The 26,484-nt window shown below is 43.8% G+C and overlaps 1 protein-coding gene across 3 annotated transcripts in view; it reads left to right on the top strand.

The window, feature by feature from the left end:
- The window catches only part of PDE8B (phosphodiesterase 8B), a 339,284-nt gene that overhangs the window by 208,949 nt on the left and 103,851 nt on the right, over nucleotides 1-26,484 (top strand). For 2 of the 3 annotated variants that reach the window (XM_077287159.1, XM_077287140.1), the window contains exon 2: nucleotides 26,236-26,295. In XM_077287159.1, the coding sequence (XP_077143274.1) occupies nucleotides 26,236-26,295 (60 nt within the window). The remainder of the gene's footprint in view (nucleotides 1-26,235; nucleotides 26,296-26,484) is intronic. The other variant, XM_077287149.1, reaches the window with a different exon arrangement.

Here is a 26,484-nt window from a genome sequence, read left to right as displayed (position 1 = left end):
ACCATATGCTGGTGCGGTTGGCCCTGGGTTCCTCCTAATGCAGGACAATGCCAGACCTCATGTGGCTGGAGTGTGTCAGCAGTTCCTGCAAGATGAAGGCATTGAAGCAGACCTGAATCCGATTGAACACATCTGGGACATCATGTCTCGCACCATCCACCAACATCACGTTGCACCATAGACTGTTCAGGAGTTGGCGGATGCTTTAGTCCAGGTCTGGGAGGAGTTGGATAAGCCTGTAACTTCATTTTCCACTTTGATTTTGAGCATCATTCCAACTCCATACCTCCGTGGGATATTAGTTGTGATTTACGTTGATAATTTTTAGGTTTTATTGCTCTCAATACATTCCTCTATTTAATGAATAAAGATTTACAACTGAAATATTTCATTCAGTGATATCTAGGATGTGGGATTTTAGTGTTCCCTTTATTTTTTTGAGCAGTGTATTTTGGCAATAATATTCCTGTGTTTTCATTTGGTGTTTACCCACTGAAAAATATATATATTTTTTAAAAAAGTGTATGTTTTATACTATTTGATAAAGATTCTTGTAATTTTTTAACTTACTTGGCATCTGCTTCCTATGTGTTTATAGGTACAGTATTCAATGTGGAAGTGCCATTATGAGCTAGGCCAACTTTTTGTTTATTTTGTTGACTTATAAAGGTAAATGCTTGCACCAGAAATTTTAAAGGGATGTCATCGCAAAAAAGGTGAATACATATAGTGAGGCAGCAGTAGGGCCATACGCAGTGAAACGGCAGTGAACCAAGCAAGTTAAAACAAAACATTTCTTTATTGTGTTACTTCACACAGTCTGTTAGCAATAAACAGAACTGTATTTTCCAGTGTATAAGATGACCTTTTAACCCCTGAAAATCTTCTTAAAAGTCAAGGGTCGTCATTGGGTGAAGACCAATGTGCATATGGTGGGTGGGGAGGAGTGGTCCTGATGACGAAGAGAGGGGGCGTATCCCCTATTACCTCATTGTGGCAGCGTGGGATTTCTGTGCTGGTGAGCGGCGACTCCTCTTTGTGCCATGTGGGTGCTCTGCTGTGGGGCGGCGGAAGATCTCCATGCAGCGTTGGGGCTCCGCTGGCATTTCCTCAAAGCACGGAGGCTCCGGCAGCTCCATTGCTGCGATGCGGTGGCCTCCGGGAAAATGGCCGCTGGAGGCGGCGCATGCTCAGATTCAGATCTCGTCCCGAGATCACGGGAGAGGAGATCTGAATCTGAGCATGCGCCGCCCCCAGCGGTGATTTTCCCGGAGGCCACCACATCTCAGCAATGAAGCTGCCGGTGCCTCCGGGCTTTGAGGAAATGCCGGCGGAGCCCCGACGCTGCACGAAGATCCGCCGCTGCTCCACGCACAGAGCCCCGACGCTGCATGAAGATCCGCCGCCCCACAGCACAGAGCACCCACATGGCACAAAGAGGAGCCGCCGCTCCCCAGCACAGAGACCCCACGCTGCCACAATGAGGTAATAGGGGGATACTCCACTCACACTTTCCTGTGAGACGCCCCTCTCTTCATCATCGGGACCCCTCCCCCCCAAAAGGCACATTTGTCACCCGCCCTATAAGATGACAAATGGCATATAAGAAGACCCCCGACTTTTAAGAAGATTTTATATTTTAACTGGAAAAGTCGTCTTATACGCCCAGTCATCTTATATGCCAGAAAATACGGTAATAGGCTTCTTCATCCAGGCCAATGGAAAATATACAGTACACGGCTTCTTCACACAGTCCATCAAAAATACACAGTAACCGGCTTTACTTTGCAGTCCCTACACAGGCCAGACTTCCCTATCCAGTTTCCCTGGGGCGACTGCCTGCCGATACCAAGTCTCTTTACTCACGCCGTGCACCAAACGCTATCCTCCGGATTGCAGCCTGGCAAACACAAGACAACCCAGGACGCAGGGTGTCAGTTCCTTTTGCCCCTGTGTTGCTCCACACACAAAGAGCTCTGCAGACAACTTCTCTGTCTGCTTCCAAACCAACACTGACACACCTCCCCCTCTACTACAGGGCTTTTAATCAGTCACTGCTTCACTATTCTAATTTCAGCCACACCTGTGTCTGCAGTATGCCCTCATGGCCTCACTACGCTTCCATGCACATTCTGGAGAGCACATACAGCGCCCCCTAGCTGTAACAGGGTTCACTGCCTCACATATCCTCCCCCTGTTCATACCTGTGGGGTTGAACATTTGTTACCCCGTAAGGGCGTGAGACAGGTCATCGGTATGCCCCTGTGACATCCCCGCTCTGAACTACACTAAGAAACCAAAGTAGGGTCTGGAACCATTGATCGGCGCATGCATAGTGACTCTGATTGGTCATGATAGCTGCAAAGTGATATGGGGAAGCTTGCATGGTGGTGCCTGAGTTCATGTGAGCCTTTGGTAGTTGACACAATCTGATGCAAAGTGTAAAATACCATCAAGCATTTTTTTAATATATGTGCAAGGAAAGTTCAGTTGAGGGTGTAAGAAGCTTGTTGATGGTTATAGAAAGTGAGTGATGCAGTTACAGAGGCTTGCAAAGGTATTCACCACCATTGGCATTTTACCTATTTTTTTTTTAACCCCTTCACCCCCAAGGGTGGTTTGCACGTTAATGACCGGGCCAATTTTTACAATTCTGACCACTGTCCCTTTATGAGGTTATAACTCTGGAACGCTTCAACGGATCTTGGCGATTCTGACATTGTTTTCTCGTGACATATTGTACTTCATGATAGTGGTAAAATTTCTTTGATATTACCTGCGTTTATTTGCAGAAAAAATGGAAATTTGGCGAAAATTTTGAAAATTTTGCAATTTTCCAACTTTCAATTTTTATGCCCTTAAATCACAGAGATATGTCATGCAAAATACTTAATAAGTAACATTTCCCACATGCCTACTTTACATCAGCACAATTTTGGAACCAAAATTTTTTTTTGTTAGGGAGTTATAAGGGTTAAAAGTTGACCAGCAATTTCTCATTTTTACAACACCATTTTTTTTTAGGGACCACATCTCATTTGAAGTCATTTTGAGGGGTCTATATGATAGAAAATACCCATGTGTGACACCATTCTAAAAACTGCACCCCTCAAGGTGCTCAAAACCATATTCAAGAAGTTTATTAACCCTTCTGGTGCTTCACAGGAATTTTTGGAATGTTTAAATAAAAATGAACATTTAACTTTTTTTCACAAAAAATTTACTTCAGCTCCAATTTGTTTTATTTTACCAAGGGTAACAGGAGAAAATGGACCCCAAAATTTGTTGTACAATTTGTCCTGAGTACGCCGATACCCCATATGTGGGGGTAAACCACTGTTTGGGCGCATGACAGAGCTCGGAAGCGAAGGAGCGCCATTTGACTTTTCAATGCAAAATTGACTGGAATTGAGATGGGACGCCATGTTGCGTTTGGGGAGCCCCTGATGTGCCTAAACATTGAAACCCCCCACAAGTGATACCATTTTGGAAAGTAGACCCCATATGGAACTTATCTAGAGGTGTGGTGAGCACTTTGACCCACCAAGTACTTCACAGAAGTTTATAATGCAGAACCGTAAAAATAAAAAATCATATTTTTCACAAAAATTATTTTTCGCCCCCAATTTTTTATTTTCCCAAGGGTAAGAGAAGAAATTGGACCCCAAAAGTTGTTGTACAATTTGTCCTGAGTAAGCTGATACCCCATATGTGGCGATAAACCACTGTTTGGGCGCATGGGAGAGCTCGGAAGGGAAGTAGCACCGTTTGACTTTTCAATGCAAAATTGACTGGAATTGAGATGGGACGCCATGTTGCGTTTGGGGAGCCCCTGATGTGCCTAAACATTGAAACCCCCCACAAGTGACACCATTTTGGAAAGTAGACCCCCTAAGGAACTTATCTAGAGGTGTGGTGAGCACTTTGACCCACCAAGTACTTCACAGAAGTTTATAATGCAGAACCGTAAAAATAAAAAATCATATTTTTTCACAAAAATTATTTTTCGCCCCCAATTTTTTATTTTCCCAAGGGTAAGAGAAGAAATTGGACCCCAACAGTTGTTGCACAATTTGTCCTGAGTACGCTGATACCCCATATGTGGCGATAAACCACTGTTTGGGCGCATGGGAGAGCTCGGAAGGGAAGTAGCACCGTTTGACTTTTCAATGCAAAATTGACAGGAATTGAGATGGGACGCCATGTTGCGTTTGGAGAGCCACTGATGTGCCTAAACATTGAAACCCCCCACAAGTGACACCATTTTGGAAAGTAGACCCCCTAAGGAACTTATCTAGATGTGTTTTGAGCGCTTTGACCCACCAAGGGCTTCACAGAAGTTAATAATGCAGAGCCGTAAAAATAAAACAAAAATTTTTTCCCACAAAAATTATTTTTTTAGCCCCCAGTTTTGTATTTTCCCGAGGGTAGCAGGAGAAATTGGACCCCAAAATCTGTTGTCCAAGTTGTCCTGAATGCGATGATATACCATATGTGGGGAGAACCACTGTTTGGGCGCATGGGAGGGCTCGGAAAGGAAGGAGCGCCATTTGGAATGCAGACTTAGATGGAATGGTCTGCAGGCGTCACATTGCGTTTGCAGAGCCCCTAATGTACCTAAACAGTAGAAACCCCCCACAAGTGACACCATGTTGGAAAGTAGACCCCCTAAGGAACTTATCTAGATGTGTGATGAGCGCTTTGACCCACCAAGGGCTTCACAGAAGTTTATAATGCAGAGCCGTAAAAATAAAACAAAAATTTTTTCCCACAAAAATTATATTTCAGCCCCCAGTTTTGTATTTTCCCGAGGGTAACAGGAGAAATTGGACCCCAAAAGTTGTTGTCCAATTTGTCCTGAGTGCGCTGATACCCCATATGTGGGGGGGAACCACCGTTTGGATGCATGGGAGGGCTCGGAAGGGAAGGAGCGCCATTTGGAATGCAGACTTAGATGGAATGGTCTGCAGGCGTCACATTGCGTTTGCAGAGCCCCTAATGTACCTAAACAGTAGAAGCCCCGCACAAGTGACCCCATTTTGGAAACTAGACCCCCCAAGGAACTTATCTAGATGTGTTGTAAGAACTTTGAACCCCCAAGTGTTTCACTACAGTTTATAACGCAGAGCCGTGAAAATAAAAAATCCTTTTTTTCCCACAAAAATTATTTTTTAGCCCCCAGTTTTGTATTTTCCTAGGGGTAACAGGAGAAATTGGACCCCAAAGGTTGTTGTTCTATTTGTCCTGAGTACGCTGATACCCCATATGTTGGGGTAAACCCCTGTTTGGGCACACGGGAGAGCTCGGAAGGGAAGGAGCACTGTTTTACTTTTTCAACGCAGAATTGGCTGGAATTGAGATCGGACGCCATGTCGCGTTTGGAGAGCCCCTGATGTGCCGAAACAGTGGAAACCCCCCAATTATAACTGAAACCCTAATCCAAACACACCCCTAACCCTAATCCCAACAGTAACCCTAACCACACCTCTAACCCTGACACACCCCTAACCCTAATCCCAACCCTATTCCCAACCGTAAATGTAATCTAAACCCTAACCCTAACTTTAGCCCCAACCCTAACCCTAACTTTAGCCCCAACCCTAACTGTAGCCTTAACCCTAGCCCCAACCCTAGCCCTAACCCTAGCCCTAATGGGAAAATGGAAATAAATACTTTTTTTTTATTTTTCCCTAACTAAGGGGGTGATGAAGGGGGGTTTGATTTACTTTTATAGCGGGTTTTTTAGCGGATTTTTATGATTGGCAGCCGTCACACACTGAAAGACGCTTTTTATTGCAAAAAATATTTTTTGCGTTACCACATTTTGAGAGCTATAAATTTTCCATATTTTGGTCCACAGAGTCATGTGAGGTCTTGTTTTTTGCGGGACGAGTTGACGTTTTTATTGGTAACATTTTTGGGCACGTCACATTTTTTGATCGCTTTTTATTCCGATTTTTGTGAGGCAGAATGACCAAAAACCAGCTATTCATGAATTTCTTTTGGGGGAGGCGTTTATACCGTTCCGCGTTTGGTAAAATTGATAAAGCAGTTTTATTCTTCGGGTCAGTACGATTACAGCGATATCTCATTTATATTATTTTTTTTATGTTTTGGCGCTTTTATACGATAAAAACTATTTTATGGAAAAAATAATCGCTTTATTCTCAGGACTATAACTTTTTTATTTTTCTGCTGATGATGCTGTATGGTGGCTCGTTATTTGCGAGACAAGATGACGCTTTCAGCGGTACCATGGTTATTTATATCTGTCTTTTTGATCGCGTGTTATTCCACTTTTTGTTCGGCGGTATGATAATAAAGCGTTGTTTTTTGCCTCGTTTTTTTTTTTTTTTCTTACGATGTTTACTGAAGGGGTTAACGAGTGGGCCAGTTTTATAGGTCGGGTCGTTACGGACGCGGCGATACTAAATATGTTTTTTTTATATTTAGGTAAAGAAATGTATTTATGGGAATAATATATTTTTTTTTTTTTCATTATTTTGGAATATTTTTTTTTATTTTTTTTTACACATTTGGAAATTTTTTTTTTTACTTTTTTACTTTGCCCCAGGGGGGGACAATACAGATCGGTGATCTGCCAGTTTGCATAGCACTCTGACAGATCACCGATCTGATTGAAGTGCAGGCTGCTTCACAGTGCCTGCTCTGAGCAGGCTTCTGTGAAGCCACCTCCCTCCCTGCAGGACCCGGATCCGCGGCCATCTTGGATCCGGGTCTGGAGCAGGCAGGGAGGGAGGTAAGACCCTCGCAGCAACGCGATCACATCGCGTTGCTGCGGGGGGCTCAGGGAAGCCCGCAGGGAGCCCCCTCCCTGCGCGATGCTTCCCTGCACCGCCGGCACATCGCGATCATGTTTGATCGCGGTGTGCCGGGGGTTAATGTGCCGGGGGCGGTCCGTGACCGCTCCTGGCACATAGTGCCGGATGTCAGCTGCGATATGCAGCTGACACCCGGCCGCGATCGGCCGCGCTCCCCCCGTGAGCGCGGCCGATCGGCTATGACGTACTATCCCGTCAAGGGTCAGATAGGCCCAGGTCACCTCGACGGGATAGTACGTCAAAGGTCACAGAGGGGTTAAATTACAACCTGTGTTTAAATATTTTTTTAATCCGATTTGTGTGTGCTGCATCAGCACTAAATAGTTTAAGTTGGTGAAGTGAGAAAAATATAGACAAATTAATTTTATGGGATCAAATAACTAAAAATCGGCATGTTCATATTGTATGTATTCACCCCTTTTGCGATGAAGCAGCTAAAAATTTCTGGTGCAAGCAATTACCTTCATAAGTCACATGCTTAGTGAGAGGAAGTCCACCTGTGTGCAATCTAAGTGTCACATGGTCTGTCAGTATATACACATCTTTTCTGAAAGGTCACAGAGTCTATTAACAAGAGCCATCACTAACCAAACCACACCATGAAGAACAAGGAGATCTCAAAAAAAAATCAGGGACAAAGTTGTTGAGAAGTACAAGTCAGGGTTGGGTTAGAAAGAATATCCCAACCTCTGATGATTCCCTGGAGCACCATCAAATCTATTATTATCAAATGAAAAGAACATGGTACCACAACAAACCTGCAAAGAGAGGACTGCCCACCAAAACTCTCAGCCAGGGCTAGGAGGGCATTAATCAGAGAGGCAGCACAGAGACCAAAGGTTACCTTGAGGGAGCTGCAGAGTTCCCAAGCATAGACTGGAGTATCTGTCCATACGACCACAATAAGCTGTACACTCCATAGATGTGACCTTTATGGAAGAGAGGCCAGAAAAAAAGCCTTTGCTAACACACAAAAATTGTGAGGCTCATTTTAACTTTGCTAAAACTCAAAAAGACACAGACTCCCCTAATGTGTGGATAAAGGTGTTGTGTTCAGATGAGACCAAAATTATTTTTTGGGCCACCAAGGTAAATACTATTCCTGGCTCCAAACCAACGCATCTCATTACCCCAAGAACACCATCCCCACAGTGAAAAATGGTGGTGGCAGAATCATGCTGTGGGGACCTTTTAGGCTATGTGCCCACGTTGCTGATTAGAGTGCGGATTTTTCTGCACCGTTTTTAAAAAATCTGCGGATTTAACGCTGATTTCCTGCGTTTTTTGTGCGGATTTCACCTGCTTTTTTACACCTGCGGATTCCAATTGAGGAGCAGGTGTAAAACGCTGCAGAATCCGCACAAAAAATTGACATCCTGTGGAAAATAAACCGAAGCGTTTGTGCGTGGTATTTTCCGCAGTATGGGCACTGCGGATTTGGTTTTCCATACATTTACATGGTACTGTACAGCGCATGGAAAAGTGCTGCAAATCCGTAGCTTCAAATCCGCTGCGGATCCGCAGCTAAATCCGCAACGTGTTCACATAGCCTCAAAATAGCAGCAACAGAGAAAATGGTCCTAGTGGAAGGGAAGATGGATGATGCAAACTGTGGTGATATTTTTGAGAAAAATCTGTTTAAGTCTGTCAGTGATTTGAGACAGGGATAGATGTTCACCTAAAACAACACTCATGTGGTTTAAGTGTAAATGTGTAAATGTTTTGGAGTGGCCTAGTCAAAGCCCAGACCTTAAAGGGAACCTGTCACCTGAATTTGGCGGGACCAGTTTTGGGTCATATGGGCGGGGTTTTCGGGTGTTTGATTCACCCTTTCCTTACCCGCTGGCTGCATGCTGGCCGCAATATTGGATTGAAGTTCATTCTCTGTCCTCCGGAGTACACGCCTGCGCAAGGCAATATTGCCTTACGCAGGCGTGTACTATGGAGGACAGAGAATGAGCTTCAATCCAATATTGCGGCCAGCATGCAGCCTGTGGGTAAGGAAAGGGTGAATCAAACACCCGAAAACCCCGCCCATATGACCCCAAACTGGTCCCGCCAGATTCAGGTGACAGGTTCCCTTTAATCCAATTTAGAATAAGTGGTCAGACTTGAAGATTGCTGTTCACCAAAGAAAACTATCTAACTTCAAGGAGCGGTGGAAGTTTTGCCTTGAGGAACGGGCAAAAATCCCAGTGGTAATATATGGAAAACTCATAGGACTTATTCAAATTGACTTGCAACTGTAATTGCCACAAAGATGTTCTGCAAAGTACTGACTTTAGGCGGGTGAACAGATTTGCACATAGAAGTTCTCAGTTATTTTGTCCTATTTGTTGTTTGCTTCACAATAAAAAGAAAATCAAATGTTCACAGTTGTAGGCATGTTCTTTACATGAACTGGTGCAAACCCTCCAAAAATCTGTGAAATTCCAGGTCATGAGGTAGCAAACCACATAAAATGCCAAGGGTGGGGTGTTGTGAAATTGGATTCTGGGCTTCCCCGGTGGCCACTGGTGGAATTGAACTTGTGTGCATCATCCTCTCTGTTCACCTGTTCCCATCAGGATGTGGGAGTCTCTATATAACCTTGCTCCTCTGTCAGTTTCATGCCGGTCAACAATGTAATCAGAAGCCTTTCTTTGCATGTTCCTGCTACTAGACAACTCCCAGCAAAGTTGGACTTTCGTCCTTGTTTGTTTTTGCATTTTGTTCCAGTTCACAGCTGCTGTTTCGTTACTGTGTCTGGAAAGCTCTTGTGATCTGAAATTGCCACTCTGGTGTTATGAGTTAATACTAGAGTCTTAAAGTAATTTCTGGATGGTGTTTTGATAGGGTTTTCAGCTGACCATGAAAGTGCCCTTTCTGTCTTCCTGCTATCTAGTAAGCGGACCTCGATTTTGCTATACCTATTATCATACTACGTTTGTCATTTCATCTAAAATCACCGCCAATATATGTGGGGGCCTCTGTCTGCCTTTTGGGGAAATTTCTCTAGAGGTGAGCCAGGACTGTATTTTCCTCTGCTAGGATTAGTTAGTCCTCCGGCTGGCGCTGGGCGTCTAGGGATAAAACGTAGGCACGCTACCCGGCCACTGTTAATTGTGCGGCAGGTTTAGTTCATGGTCAGTTTAGATTCCATCTTCCAAGAGCTAGTTCTTATATATGCTGGGCTATGTTCTCTCGCCATTGAGAATCATGACAGTTTGACCGGCCAAAAAGGGTTAAATTATTGGCTGAGAAAGGAGAGAAAAAAGAAGTCTGCTGAAAATTTTTTTTTTTTTTTTCTCTAGTTCTGAGTGTGCTCATAATTTGAATCACTTGCTAGTCTGCCTATACTGCAGCCTTCCTCTCTTTCTCTCCTTCTAATCCTTGAATGGCTCTGTGTTCACCTGTTTGAAATGGATCTTCAGAGTGTAGCTACAGGTTTGAATAATCTCGCCACGAAGGTACAAAATTTGCAAGATTTTGTTGTTCATGCACCTATGTCTGAACCTAGAATTCCTTTGCCTGAATTTTTTTCAGGGAATAGATCTTGCTTTCAAAATTTTAAAAATAATTGCAAATTGTTTTTGTCCCTGAAGTCTCGCTCTGCCGGAGATCCTGCACAGCAGGTCAGGATTGTAATTTCCTTGCTCCGGGGCGACCCTCAAGATTGGGCTTTTGCATTGACACCAGGGGATCCTGCGTTGCTCAATGTGGATGCGTTTTTTCTGGCCTTGGGGTTGCTTTATGAGGAACCTCATTTAGAGCTTCAGGCGGAAAAAGCTTTGATGTCCCTATCTCAGGGGCAAGATGAAGCTGAAATATACTGCCAAAAATTCCGTAAATGGTCTGTGCTTACTCAGTGGAATGAGTGCGCCCTGGCGGCGATTTTCAGAGAAGGTCTCTCTGATGCCATTAAGGATGTTATGGTGGGGTTCCCTGTGCCTGCGGGTCTGAATGAGTCCATGACAATGGCTATTCAGATCGATAGGCGTCTGCGGGAGCGCAAACCTGTGCACCATTTGGCGGTGTCTACTGAGAAGACGCCAGAAAATATGCAATGTGATAGAATTCTGTCCAGAAGCGAGCGGCAGAATTTTAGACGAAAAAATGGGTTGTGCTTCTATTGTGGTGATTCAACTCATGTTATATCAGCATGCTCTAAGCGTACTAAGAAGCTTGACAAGTCTGTTTCAATTAGCACTTTACAGTCTAAGTTTATTCTGTCTGTGACCCTGATTTGTTCTTTATCATCTATTACCGCGGACGCCTATGTCGACTCTGGCGCCGCTTTGAGTCTTATGGATTGGTCCTTTGCCAAACGCTGTGGGTATGATTTGGAGCCTTTGGAAGCTCCTATACCTCTGAAGGGGATTGACTCCACCCCATTGGCTAGTAATAAACCACAATACTGGACACAAGTAACTATGCGTATTAATCCGGATCACCAGGAGATTATTCGCTTTCTGGTGCTGTATAATCTACATGATGTTTTGGTGCTAGGATTGCCATGGCTGCAATCTCATAACCCAGTCCTCGACTGGAAAGCTATGTCTGTGTTAAGCTGGGGATGTAAAGGGACTCATGGGGACGTACCTTTGGTTTCCATTTCATCATCTATTCCCTCTGAGATTCCTGAATTCTTGTCTGACTATCGTGACGTTTTTGAAGAACCCAAGCTTGGTTCACTACCTCCGCACCGGGAGTGCGATTGTGCCATAGATTTGATTCCGGGTAGTAAATACCCTAAGGGTCGTTTATTTAATCTGTCTGTGCCTGAACACGCTGCTATGCGAGAATATATAAAGGAGTCCTTGGAAAAGGGACATATTCGTCCTTCGTCATCTCCCTTAGGAGCCGGTTTTTTCTTTGTGTCTAAGAAAGATGGCTCTTTGAGGCCGTGTATTGATTATCGGCTTTTGAATAAAATCACGGTTAAATATCAATATCCGTTACCACTGCTGACTGATTTGTTTGCTCGTATAAAGGGGGCCAAGTGGTTCTCTAAGATTGATCTCCGTGGGGCGTATAATTTGGTGCGAATCAAGCAGGGGGATGAGTGGAAAACCGCATTTAATACGCCCGAGGGCCACTTTGAGTATTTGGTGATGCCTTTTGGTCTTTCAAATGCCCCTTCAGTCTTCCAGTCCTTTATGCATGACATTTTCCGCGATTATTTGGATAAATTTATGATTGTGTATCTGGATGATATTCTGATTTTTTCGGATGACTGGGACTCTCATGTCCAGCAGGTCAGGAGGGTTTTTCAGGTTTTGCGGTCTAATTCCTTGTGTGTGAAGGGTTCTAAGTGCGTTTTTGGGGTTCAAAAGATTTCCTTCTTGGGATACATTTTTTCCCCCTCTTCCATCGAGATGGATCCTGTCAAGGTTCAGGCTATTTGTGATTGGACGCAACCCTCTTCTCTTAAGAGTCTTCAGAAATTTTTGGGCTTTGCTAACTTTTATCGTCGATTTATTGCTGGTTTTTCTGATGTTGTTAAACCATTGAGTGATTTGACTAAGAAGGGTGCTGATGTTGCTGATTGGTCCCCTGATGCTGTGGAGGCCTTTCGGGAGCTTAAGCGCCGCTTTTCTTCCGCCCCTGTGTTGCGTCAGCCTGATGTTGCTCTTCCTTTTCAGGTTGAGGTCGACGCTTCTGAAATCGGAGCTGGGGCGGTGTTGTCGCAGAGAAGTTCCGACTGCCCCGTGATGAGACCTTGTGCTTTTTTTTCCCGTAAATTTTCGCCCGCCGAGCGGAATTATGATATTGGGAATCGGGAGCTTTTGGCCATGAAGTGGGCTTTTGAGGAGTGGCGTCACTGGCTTGAGGGGGCCAGACATCAGGTGGTGGTATTGACTGACCACAAAAATTTAATTTACCTTGAGTCTGCCAGGCGCCTGAATCCTAGACAGGCGCGCTGGTCGTTGTTTTTCTCTCGGTTTAATTTTGTGGTGTCATACCTACCGGGTTCTAAGAATGTTAAGGCGGATGCCCTTTCTAGGAGTTTTGAGCCTGACTCCCCTGGTAATTCTGAGCCCACAGGTATCCTTAAGGATGGAGTGATATTGTCTGCCGTTTCTCCAGACCTGCGGCGGGCCTTGCAGGAGTTTCAGGCGGATAGACCGGATCGTTGCCCACCTGGTAGACTGTTTGTTCCTGATGATTGGACCAGTAGAGTCATCTCTGAGGTTCATTCTTCTGCGTTGGCAGGTCATCCTGGAATCTTTGGTACCAGGGATTTGGTGGCAAGGTCCTTCTGGTGGCCTTCCCTGTCACGAGATGTGCGAGGCTTTGTGCAGTCTTGTGACGTTTGTGCTCGGGCCAAGCCTTGTTGTTCTCGGGCTAGTGGATTGTTGTTGCCCTTGCCTATTCCGAAGAGGCCTTGGACGCACATCTCGATGGATTTTATTTCGGATCTGCCTGTTTCTCAGAAGATGTCTGTCATCTGGGTGGTGTGTGACCGTTTCTTTAAGATGGTCCATTTGGTTCCCTTGCCTAAGTTGCCTTCTTCTTCCGAGTTGGTTCCTCTGTTTTTTCAAAATGTTGTTCGTTTGCATGGTATTCCGGAGAATATCGTTTCTGACAGAGGGACCCAATTCGTGTCTAGATTTTGGCGGGCATTCTGTGCTAGGATGGGCATAGATTTGTCTTTTTCGTCTGCTTTCCATCCTCAGACTAATGGCCAGACCGAGCGGACTAATCAGACCTTGGAGACATATTTGAGGTGTTTTGTGTCTGCGGATCAGGATGATTGGGTTGCTTTTTTGCCATTGGCGGAGTTCGCCCTCAATAATCGGGCCAGCTCTGCCACCTTGGTGTCCCCGTTTTTCTGTAATTCGGGGTTTCATCCTCGATTTTCCTCCGGTCAGGTGGAATCTTCGGATTGTCCTGGAGTGGATGCTGTGGTGGAGAGGTTGCATCAGATTTGGGGGCAGGTAGTGGACAATTTGAAGTTGTCCCAGGAGAAGACTCAGCTTTTTGCCAACCGCCGTCGTCGTGTTGGTCCTCGGCTTTGTGTTGGGGACTTGGTGTGGTTGTCTTCTCGTTTTGTCCCTATGAGGGTTTCTTCTCCTAAGTTTAAGCCTCGGTTCATCGGCCCGTACAAGATATTGGAGATTCTTAACCCTGTGTCCTTCCGTTTGGACCTCCCTGCATCTTTTTCTATTCATAATGTTTTTCATCGGTCATTATTGCGCAGGTATGAGGTACCGGTTGTGCCTTCCGTTGAGCCTCCTGCTCCGGTGTTGGTTGAGGGTGAGTTGGAGTACGTTGTGGAAAAGATCTTAGACTCCCGTGTTTCCAGACGGAAACTCCAGTATCTGGTCAAATGGAAGGGATACGGTCAGGAGGATAATTCTTGGGTGACTGCCTCTGATGTTCATGCCTCCGATCTTGTCCGTGCCTTTCATAGGGCTCATCCTGATCGCCCTGGTGGTTCTGGTGAGGGTTCGGTGCCCCCTCCTTGAGGGGGGGGTACTGTTGTGAAATTGGATTCTGGGCTCCCCCGGTGGCCACTGGTGGAATTGAACTTGTGTGCATCATCCTCTCTGTTCACCTGTTCCCATCAGGATGTGGGAGTCTCTATATAACCTTGCTCCTCTGTCAGTTTCATGCCGGTCAACAATGTAATCAGAAGCCTTTCTTTGCATGTTCCTGCTACTAGACAACTCCCAGCTAAGTTGGACTTTCGTCCTTGTTTGTTTTTGCATTTTGTTCCAGTTCACAGCTGCTGTTTCGTTACTGTGTCTGGAAAGCTCTTGTGATCTGAAATTGCCACTCTGGTGTTATGAGTTAATACTAGAGTCTTAAAGTAATTTCTGGATGGTGTTTTGATAGGGTTTTCAGCTGACCATGAAAGTGCCCTTTCTGTCTTCCTGCTATCTAGTAAGCGGACCTCGATTTTGCTATACCTATTATCATACTACGTTTGTCATTTCATCTAAAATCACCGCCAATATATGTGGGGGACTCTGTCTGCCTTTTGGGGAAATTTCTCTAGAGGTGAGCCAGGACTGTATTTTCCTCTGCTAGGATTAGTTAGTCCTCCGGCTGGCGCTGGGCGTCTAGGGATAAAACGTAGGCACGCTACCCGGCCACTGTTAATTGTGCGGCAGGTTTAGTTCATGGTCAGTTTAGATTCCATCTTCCAAGAGCTAGTTCTTATATATGCTGGGCTATGTTCTCTCGCCATTGAGAATCATGACAGTGGGGGGTGAATTTTGCTGTCCCCTTTTTGGGGTGTTTTGTCAAATTATGTCCAATTTGCTTTTTTTTCATGTGTTTTTTGTGTTGCTCCAATACAATACAAAGGAAATAAACGTGTGTATAATAAAGCATGTGTAATTGCAATAATTTTCTGGGAGAAATACTTCATTTTCTGGAAGAATTTAAAGAGTGCCAACGCTTCCTGCCATGACTGCATAAATATATACATATATACTTTGCAATGAAAAAGTGTTCATGCCCCTGATATTTACACATTTTTTTCACATTACACCGACAGACATAAGTGTATTTTATAGAGATTTTATGTGATACCAACACTAAGTAGCAAGTATTTGTGAAGTGTAAAGGAAGTGATACATGGTTTACTAAATATTTTAAAAATAGAAACAAGAAAATTGTGATATGCATTTGTATTCATCCCCATCAATCAGTACTTTGTAGGATCACCTTTTGCTGCATTTACAGCTGCAAGTCTTTTGGGCTATGTCACTCTCTACCAGCTTTGCACATCTAGAGACTGACATTTTTGACCATTCTTCTTTGTACACTCGCTCCAGCTTGGATTGAGATGGAGGCATCTGTAAACAGCAATTTTCAAGTCATGCCACATATTCCCAATGGGATTTAGGTCTGCACTCTGAGTGGGCCATTCAAACACAGGAATTTGTGATCTAACCTCTGTCAAAATGTTGTCTGTCAGGAAAGTGAAACTACGCCCCAGTCTCAAGTCTTTTGCAGCCTCTAACAGGTTTTCCTCCAGGATTTCTATGTATTTAGTTCCAGGAATCTTCCCATCAACTCTGACCAGCTTGTCTGTCCCAACTGAAGAAAAGCTTCCCCACAGCATAATGCTCCCACCACCATATTTAACGGTGGGGATGATATTTTCAGGATGATTTTCAGTGTTAGTTTTACGCCACATATAGCATCTTGCATTTAGCCCAAATAGTTCTACTTATTCTCATCAGACCATATCGCCTTCTTCCACATACTAGCTGTTTCCCCCATATGGCATTTTGCAAGCTGCAAATGGGTATTATTATGCCTTGCTTTCAAAAATGTCTTTGATCTTGCCATTCTTCCCTAAAAGACCAGATTTGTGGAGCATATGACTAATAGTTGTCCTATAGACAGATTCTCCCAAATGAGCTGTGGAAATCTACAGTACCTCCAAATTAACCATGGGCCTCTTGGCTGCTTCTTTAACTAGTGCTCTCCTTGTTTGGGATGTCATTTTAGGTGGACGGCCATGGCTTTGTAGGTTTGTAGTTGTGCCATAGTCATTCCATTTTTGAATGATGGATTGAGGAGTGCTCAGTGAAACGTTCAGAGCTTGGGCTATTGTTTCTCGGGGGAGTGGAATCTTTTCCACAGCTTTATCCCTGACCTGTCGGGTGTGTGTATTCTTTGGTTTTCATGATGCTGTTTGATCCCTAATGTTCCCAAGCAAACCTCTGAGGCCTTCACAGAACGGCTGTAGTTATACTGAGAATAAATTGAAGCACAGGTGGACTCAATTTATTAATTCTGTGATTTTATTTAGTTGTATCAGATTACACGGGGGCTGAATACGAATGCATGTCAGAATTTTCAATCAATCAATTGTGTTGATATATCACATATCCCAACAAAATGTATTTAAGTTTGTGGGTGCAATGTGAAAAAATATGGAAACCTTTAGGGTATGAATACTTTTTAAAGGCAATAAATTTGTGGGAAAAGATTCAATATAAATAGTAATGTACAGTAGGAGTCCAATCTTAGTCAGTGTAAAATCAACCTTTGATGAATGAATGTACATATAGAGATGGCTGCCAATCACTGAGAAAAACCACCCACTAGACTGTTAAGCCCATAATTTTCTGAGATTTAATTAAATAATTAAATAAATAATAATAAAAAAAAAATTACCAGGTTTTCCCACAAATTCATCCTCTGAAGATAATTTTTTCTCTAAAACATGATGCTTGCAAATTACAGAAAGCAAGCATCTGGCACAAATGGAACCTGTTATGTTGAAATTTAGTCAAAATTCTCACTTAGGCTGGTTTCACACTTGCGTTTTGATCTGCAGCGTTTTTTAAAAAAACGCATGTGGTGAAAAAACGCATGTAAACGCGTGCAAACGCTGCGTTTTTTAGACGCATGTGTTTTTGCATGCAGTAAAAAAATGACTAGTTTTGCCGCGTTTACATGCGTTTTTTCCTGCGTTTGCGTTTTTGAAACGCATGCTGAGAAGTGTGTGACAGCTGCCAATCATCAAAATCAACTAGAAAACCCACTATAAACAGAAATAGCTAGGGTTAGGGTTAGGATCCCTAGTAACCCTAGGGATCCTAACCCTAACCCTAGGGATCCTAACCCTAACCCTAACTCTAGGGATCCTAACCCTAACCCTAGGGATCCTAACCCTAACCCTAACCCTAGGGATCCTAACCCTAACCCTAGGGATCCTAACCCTAACTGTAGGGATCCTAACCCTAAGGGTTAGGATCCTAACCCTAACCCTAAGGGTTAGGGTTAGGATCCCTAGGGTTAGGGTTAGGATCCCTAGGGTTACTAGGGATCGTAACCCTAACCGTAACCCTAGGGATCCTAACCTTAACCCTAAGGGTTAGGATCCCTAGGGTTACTAGGGATCCTAACCTTAGGGTTAGGGTTAGGATCCCTAGTAACCCAAGGGTTAGGGTTTTCTTGTTTTTTCTTGTGTTTTCTTGTGTTTTTCTATAGAAACGCATGCGTTTAAAAACGCATGCAAACGCATGTGCTTAAAAACGCATGCGTTTACATAGACAGCAATACATTTTTTGCCGCGAAAAAACGCATGCGTTTTTAATGTTAAGTATAGAAAAAAAACGCATGCGTTTTTTAGCGCTAAAACGTAGCGGACAAAAACGCAAGTGTGAAACCAGCCTTACATGGCACAAAACAGAGATATAGATCCAAACCATTATAATGATTGCAGTCAGCTGCTATCACTACTACCACGGTCAGTATTCGGATACAAGAGAAAGCAATGAAATATATTGTAGATAGCTTAGGACTTGTCATCCATTAGATAATGAGGGTCCTACGTCACCTTTCATGGAATAGTATCCAAAACGCATTACTGTTATGTTTTGCACAAAGCAGAGGAAATTTGTCTTGTGTGATCACCCACCTACTGGGCTGTGCAGCTTTTATCATTGGTATGGAAATCTTTAGGTTATTCTTATCAGACCAAAATAGACATATCACTAGCTTGTGTTTATTTGTACACATTGCAAGGTTTTAAAGGGAACCTGTTAGGTCCCCTGATGCTCTTATACTGCCCCCTTCCGCCCCCATGAACCTTTAGATGTTTATTCATGCACTCCAACAATATGTTTCTACGTTTCTTGTGTTTTGGACATGCATATATTGAAGAAAATTTTTTTTACATATAACACCCCGCTATAATGAACCAGTACTTGTCTGATGAGGCATTTACTCCATGACACTTGTCTGGGATCAGTAGCTGCTGTCACCCCTGATTGACGTGATTGACAGTCCCTGCACTACACAGGTCTTCACAGTTTGCATTTCTACCAGCACCTCTCTTTTCCTTGCGAAGCTCTGCTCTGGTGGGAGAAGCACAAACTGTGAAGATGCCAGCAGGTATGGAAACAGTCTGTTAGGGTTGGCGGAACGCACCGAATATATATTTATTTGTAGTAGTTGGTGCATTCGCAACCCGGGATCCACTGTGCAGGAAAGAACCTGCTGCTAGATATGGCGGTACAATATAGTAGTATAAACGATCTCTGTTACTTCACAGAGTCTGTTAGTAAAGAGAATGTTGTACCCTGTTAGCTTCACAGGGGAACACAGCTACTTAGTTGAGCAGATGGTGGTCATGCAGTCAAATGCAAACACGCAGCTCCTCTCCGGTGGTGCCGGAATTCTGATGGCTATACGCCAGCCCTGAATCCACTCACATGAAACTCCTCGCCGGAGGTGCCAGCATTCTAGGGGCTTATTTCAGCCGGGTCCCTGAATACACACACACACACACACACACACGACCACACTGGCGCTGAGCTCATACATAAATTGACACTAGCGCATGGCCATGGTCATGAGAACTTTATATAGCTGCAGCAACTTCAGGACCTTCCAAGAAGGACTAATGGAAGACTTCCACAGAACTTGATCAGGTGCATGACCTTCCTGGAGGACCAATGGAAGTTGCTGCAGTACCTGAGCATGTGACCCTTGATCTGCATTGAGAGATCTTACCCTGGGCATGCTCAGTGTGTGCTAAGCAGGACTTAGTCCCAGAAAAGCCTGCTCGCCGCAGACCAGTGCAGGGTACAATAGCGGAGCCTGGAGAGGCAGCAGTAACCCTTTGCACAGTACCAGATTCAGTGAGATGCTGGGACCAATGTCTCCGCTGAGCAGGCTCCACTGCGGCTGATGCAGAATGGGAGACCGCAGCAGACATGGCTTGAGATTCCCCCTGTGCAGTGGTGGGAACTCAACTCCTAACACATTCATTCACATCTCAGCGGTGGGATTACACACCGACACTAATCTGAGTTCAGTAGCTGTAAACACCTCTTCTGACTAGTTGGGTTCTTCTGCAGTTTCAAAGCGCAATAGATACTGTATATTATTGGAATGCATGGATAAGCATCTACAAGGTCATCAGGGGGCAGAAAGGACCTGACTGATTCCCTTTAGGATGTCTATACACTTTCAATATCTGTTGACCAAACTCCTATTCCACACTCCTGATCCCATGTGATCTGAATGGAGTGAATGCAATTGCCAGACACTACCAAGGAAAACACAAGTATTTAGTATGGAACACAACATGTCTGATTATTTTCCCCAAGATCAACCACAGGGAGAAACAGGGAGAAGAGTTGGAAGGCCACCATACTCACAAAGTAGTTGTCCAGTCCCACTGAAATTGGTTTGTTCAGATAACTTTTCTGTAATGTCTATGGGGGCCATTACCATAAACAGATTGCTTAATCTTGTATGCATGCATGCATTTATTAACATAGGAGGAGGGATCATAGTCATAAAGCATTGGCCCCCGCATACCATAGTGTAGACATTCAACTTCAGTTGGGAATAGAATTTTTTTTTTTCTGGAGTTTTGTGATTTTGAGGAGGATTTGGAGCATTTCTGATTAAAACAAATACTCAAAAAACTCAGTATACACATATATTTGTGATTTTTTTTCTTAAGGATCCTTACATTCCGAAACCCATAACGTTTTCATTTTTCGGGATCTGGGGCTGGATGGAGGCTCATTTTTGTGCCTGGGCTGCCTTTTTTACTGATATAATTTTGGGGTAGATACAATGTTGTGATTGCCTCTCATTATATTTTATTGCAATGTTGCCGAGGCCCAAAAAACGTAATTCTGGCTTTTTGATTTTTTTTCTCGTTACTTCGTTTACCGATCGGATTAATATATTTTATATTTTGATAGATCGGACATTTCTGAATGAAGCAAAATCAAATGTATGTATCTTTTTTATTGTTTTATTTTCAATGGGGTAAAAGGAGGGTAATTTGAACTTTTGTGTTTTTTTTTATATTTTTAAACTTTTTTACTTTAATAGTCCACCTAGGAGACTTGAAGCTGTGATAATCCGATTGCCTGTGCTATACTTAGTAATGCTTTATCTCTGCTATCTATAGCAGAAATCACAAGCTCCTATGAACGCCAACCATGGTCGCAGGGTGACAGGCACAGGAGTGATCAGCAGACAGGGGCACTGATGGGCGGGATGAATGACGCACTCCTGGCTGGTGCATGTGACTGACATTGCTGAATTTGGGCCAATATGTTCCCCACGATTACTGTGCCACCTCTGCCCAGCTTCCCACTCTGGTCTCTGTGCTTCCACTTCTAGTGAGATGGCTTTATCATTATCAGTCTTCGTTATTTGTATTTTTCCTCATCCCAGTGACCAGTGATGAATTTGAATAGCACAACATGCACAGCTCTATGGACACCATAACAAAATCTTGACTGACCTGACTCCATTATTAGTAATGACATATTTGTTACTTGAGCCTAACATGTAAGACAATCTCTCCGGCTACGATCCCTGTCATCAGCACTCATGGACTGTAATTATGTAATAGTCAGGACTGTAAACCATATCTACTTATTCATGATGATCTCCTATAAGAGTTTTCGTCTACCCAATGAATACAAGACCGTTCCCACCATAACATTAACCCAGTCTGAATACATTTTATTCTTTTATAGGTTAATTAATGCAAACACTTAAAATGAGTTTTTATGGTCCTGAAACAAAGCGCAAGCGTCTTTCGATGCAGTGCATGAAAAAGTTGAACTGTTGAACTGTTACTCAAGGGTTGTGTGACCACGTACAGTTTTATTATTGTGTTTCCTTTTCCATTGTGCTTGCCGATCCTGTGGTATTCCAAACCCTTGAACAGAATACTGGTTGAGTAGACTCTGCTATCCAAGAACCAAAGATGTTTTTTTTATGAAGTTCATTTCATTTTGCTGTCCCATATCGTTTTAGCATATGAAGGATCACTTCAATTAAACGACAGCCCCAAGCTACTCCCTACCCTTATAGGCCAAAGGATTGTGGGTAGGTAAAGTTTGTGTTAGTCAAAGCACTTGTTTCATCGCTTCTCCCATCAAGACTATGGGAAACCTCCTAATGAGGGCAGTAAACCCACCTGCAATTTCAGTTTTTCAATGTCACAAACCCTCAGAGGACCTACTTCAATCCAGTTGAACTTTTAAACCACTCTAGTGTTCAAGAGATTGAGTGCACAGTGCCGGAATACATCCGTTATTTAGCCATCTCAAGATTGGAAATCTTTCCACCATCTGTGTACAGGCTAGCTCTAAAAGAAAACACATGATTGGTTGTTTTAGAGAAATCAGTGGTGGGTACTTGAAGGGGGAACTTAAAAATTTAATTCTAAATCCCTATCTATTAAGTGTCATAATTTAAGTTATTATCTAATATACCTGTATTAAAAAATCCATACTGTTCACTAACTACACTCAATATTATCCTATTTTTTTCCCTATTTCCTGTGTGATGACACTTCGTTTGACTATCCCAGTGCATACTGGGATACTTAAGCGAAGTGTCATTAGAGAACAGAGCAGAGGCTGCAGTCACTGTCATGGCCCCTGTCCCCATCCCTAAAATGAAGCATCATCAGTGATGCTTGCTTCAGGGGCTGTGCTTGTGTCCCACCTCCCTGCAAACTGTGCACTATCCAATCTGCACAGTGACAACATCTGCTCTGTTGTCGGTTCAGATCAGTAATAATTAGCCGGCAGCAGAGTGGTGTTAGAATACCCGCTGTGCAGGAGACTAGAGCCGCCCCCACTAGTGTCATCACTGGTCTCCTGCACACTGAGTATTCTGACACTGCTCTGTTTCCAGCTGATTATTACTGATCTGAGCCCACAACAGAGGGTATGCTATCGCTGTGCAGGAAAGGACAAAGCAGGGATGAGGACAGCCCCCGAAATGCGTGTCACTGATGCTGCTTCGTTTCAGGGAGGTAGCAGGGGGATCGCACTGGGATACTCAAACAAAGCACCATCACACAGGAAATAGGAAAAAAATAGAATAACAGTTAGATAAAGTAGTGTAGTTAGGGAATTTTTTTAGCACAAGTACTGTATATTAGAAAATAACTTAGATTATAACACTAAATAGATAGGGATGTAGAATAAAAATTTGTTTGACTTCAGACCATAAGGTTTCACATATGACTGACACACTGATGGAAAATCTGTAATTTACTCTAGAGAACTTTGGGATTAGGTGAACAATATGCCTCCATGTTTGCTGTATATTTCTTTATGTATTTTATATATGTTTTGGAGGGGACATACTTTTTTAATCTTGCTATCATTTATGCAATTACAAAACTAAATAGTATTTTTGGTAACAAAAAATCACATACCCTTCAAGATCCAGGCAAGTTTTGTGTGTAAAATATACTACAAATTTGACAAGCTTACATATTCATGCCCCTGTCCTGCCCTGGGTCTTCCTCAGTGCCGCTCATTTTGCCGCAGCTGCTATAAAATTGGCATGAAAACACCAAAATTGCAACATTTTTGTGCAACTTCACATTGTGCAAAAAGTTTGTGTCTTTTCAAATGGTTTGATGCCAGCTTTCTCCCAATACAGTGCAAAAGAACAATCCAAAGTCATTGGCCCAATATGACAAATATAATAATAACAGCCTAACTTTTAAAAGGTGGCTAAGGTCCCCCTCAACCCCCTTGCATAGGCCATCAGGGAGACGGTAACGTGATCAATTACTTATGTATTATGCTTACTTATATAGCACCAACATATTCCTCAGCGCTTTACAGACATCATCACTGTCCCCACAAATTATATTACCTATCAAGTACATCTTTGAAGTTCCCTCTCTCAGCGTATCACACAGACACCGAGGGAGATAGTGTAGTACTAATTTTCCATTTCTCTCCCTGCCTTCCTAACTAGTATATACTGTTTTACTTTGGATGTTTTTTGATGAGTCCGGAAGTTTCTGAACAATTATGCTTGCTTCTTCATTTTTTGGTCATATTTTGTGCCAAATTCTTCAAAATGCCATACATGAGTGGATGAATTTTGCACAAAATCAAAGACCTTATTTTTTTGTCTTAAGGTACCGTCACATTAAGCGACGCTGCAGCGATATCGACAACAATGCCGATCGCTGCAGCGTCGCAGTGTGGTCGCTGGAGAGCTGTCACACAGACAGCTCTCCAGCGACCAACGATGCCGAAGTCCCCGGGTAACCAGGGTAAACATCGGGATACTAAGCGCAGGGCCGCGCTTAGTAACCCGATGTTTACCCTGGTTACCAGTGCAAATGTAAAAAAAAAAAAACACTACATACTTACATTGCCATGTCTGTCGCGTCCCTCGCCTTCAGCTTCCCTGCACTGTGTAAGCGCCGGCCCTAAGCACAGCGGTGACGTCACCGCTGTGCTTTGCTTTACGGCCGGCAGTGACACATTTAGTGCAGGAAGCTCTGAGCAGCAGCGCGGACGCCGGGGGACGTGACAGACATCAGAGGGTGAGTATGTAGTGGTTTTTTTTTTACTTTTACAATGGTAACCAGGGTAAATATCGGGTTACTAAGCGTGGCCCTGCGCTTAGTAACCCGATGTTTACCCTGGTTACCATTGTAAAACATCGCTGGCATCGTTGCTTTTGCTGTCCAACACGACGATCCACACTGATCTGAAGACCAAATAAAGTTCTGGACTTTCAGCAACGACCAGAGATATCACAGCGGGATCCAGATCACTGCTGCGTGTCAAACACAACGATATCGCTATCCAGGATGCTGCAACGTCACGGATCGTTGTCGTTCTCGTTGCAAAGTCGTTTAGTGTGAAGGTACCTTTACTCTTTTTCTGCACACCCACTTGGCAAAGAAAGGTGAAACCAAGTAAAGGTCATTTTAAAAATGTAAAAAATGAATAAGACACAGCAATAACAGTCACTAGTAGAGCCATTTGTACTGCAGAAAAAAAGGTGCAAAGACAAAAAAAGGTGCAAATGATATATCTGAACCTTAGTATGCCTACTGGAAAAGTCCTGTGCCATGCTGACTTGCAGGTAAGTAAGATGCCACTTTCCCCTAATACAGTTAATTTGAAAGTTTTATATGTTCATATTATTATTATTATTATTATTATTATTATTATTATTATTATTATTTATTATATAGCACCATTGATTCCATGGTGCTGTACATGAGAAGGGGTTACATACAAGTTACAGATATCACTTACAGTAAGCAAACTAACAATGATAGACTGATACAGAGGGGCGAGGACCCTGCCCTTGCGGGCTTACATTCTGCAGGATGGGGAAGGAGACAGTAGGTTGAGGGTTGCAGGAGCTCCGGTGTTGGTGAGGCGGTGGCTCCGGTAGTGGTGAGGAGGCAGCGGGGTCAGTGCAGGCTGTAGGCTTTCCTGAAGAGATGAGTTTTCAGGTTCCGTCTGAAGGATCTGAATGTGGTTGATAGTCAGACGTGTTGGGGCAGAGAGTTCCAGAGGATGGGGGATATTCGGGAGAAGTCTTGGAGGCGATTGGATGAGGAGCGAATAAGTGTGGAGGAGAGAAGGAGGTCTTGGGAGGACCGGAGATTACGTGAGGGAAGATATCGGGAGATTAGTTCAGAGATATATGGAGGAGACAGGTTATGGATGGCTTTGTAGGTCAGTATTAGGGCTTGTTCACACGATCCTTTTTTCACTGCGGATTTTTCAGGTCCTTTTTTGGGAAAATCCGCAGTGATAACCCGCGGTGCTTTTCACCGCGGATTTGTGTCCTTTTTCTACTGCGGATTCCACTGCGGGTTTCCAACTGCAGTTTCCTATTGGTGCTGTTGGAAACCCGCAGCGGAATCTGCAGAAAGAATTGACATGGTACTTCTTTTTTTCTGCAGGCAAATCCGCGCGGATTTGCCTGCGAAAAAAAGGATCGTCGGCACAGCGGATTTTGTTTTCCATAGGGTAACATTGTACTGTACCCTGCATGGAAAACTGCTGCGGATCCGCAGCTGCAAATCCGCTGCGGATCCGCAGCAAAAACCGCATCGTGTGAACATAGCCTTAGTAATTTGAACTGGATACGCTGAGGGAATGGGAGCCAGTGAAGAGATTTGCAGAGGGGGGAAGCGAAGAAGTAGCGAGGAGAGAGATGGATTAGTCGGGCAGCAGAGTTAAGGATGGACTGGAGAGGTGCAAGGGTGTTAGCAGGGAGGCCGCAGAAAAGGATGTTGCAGTAGTCAAGGCGGGAGATGATGAGGGCATGCACAAGCATTTTAGTAGATTGAAGGTTGAGGAAAGGATGGATTCTGGAGATATTTTTGAGCTGGAGGCGACAGGAGGTGGAAAGAGCTTGGATGTGCGGTTTGAAGGACAGGGCAGAGTCGAAGGTTACTCCGAGGCAGCGGACTTCCGGTATGGGGGAAAGCATGATGTCATTGATTGCGATAGATAGGTCAGGTAAGGAAGATCATTAAAGGGGAAGGTTGCAGGATGATAGGCATATGCACTTATTTAAGCAAAAAAGGCCCCGACTTAGGTGCACTTTCATAGAGTCCATGTACTTCATGTCATTACACACTAGAATAAATGGTTTTCTTTTTTGTTAGCAGGTAGCCTCATCAGAACTGTGGCTTGGACCTATGAAACTTACACAGGATCCTATACAAGTACGTATTATTACACTTCTTGACATACGATATACTCACTGAAGAATGCCTTAGTCACGCACCTTCTTAGGTACTAAATAGAGAGTGCGAATCAATTCACTGGACTTTTTCCTTTGACCAGGTCAGTATTATGTGACCTTTGGATGAGAGCCCGGAGAACCGCCTACTACCTTACGCCATCCACGGCTC

The sequence above is a fragment of the Ranitomeya variabilis genome, chromosome 1, assembly GCF_051348905.1.
Source record: "Ranitomeya variabilis isolate aRanVar5 chromosome 1, aRanVar5.hap1, whole genome shotgun sequence".
NCBI classification, from domain to species: Eukaryota; Metazoa; Chordata; class Amphibia; order Anura; family Dendrobatidae; genus Ranitomeya; species Ranitomeya variabilis.
This window is presented reverse-complemented; position numbering and strand designations above follow the sequence as displayed.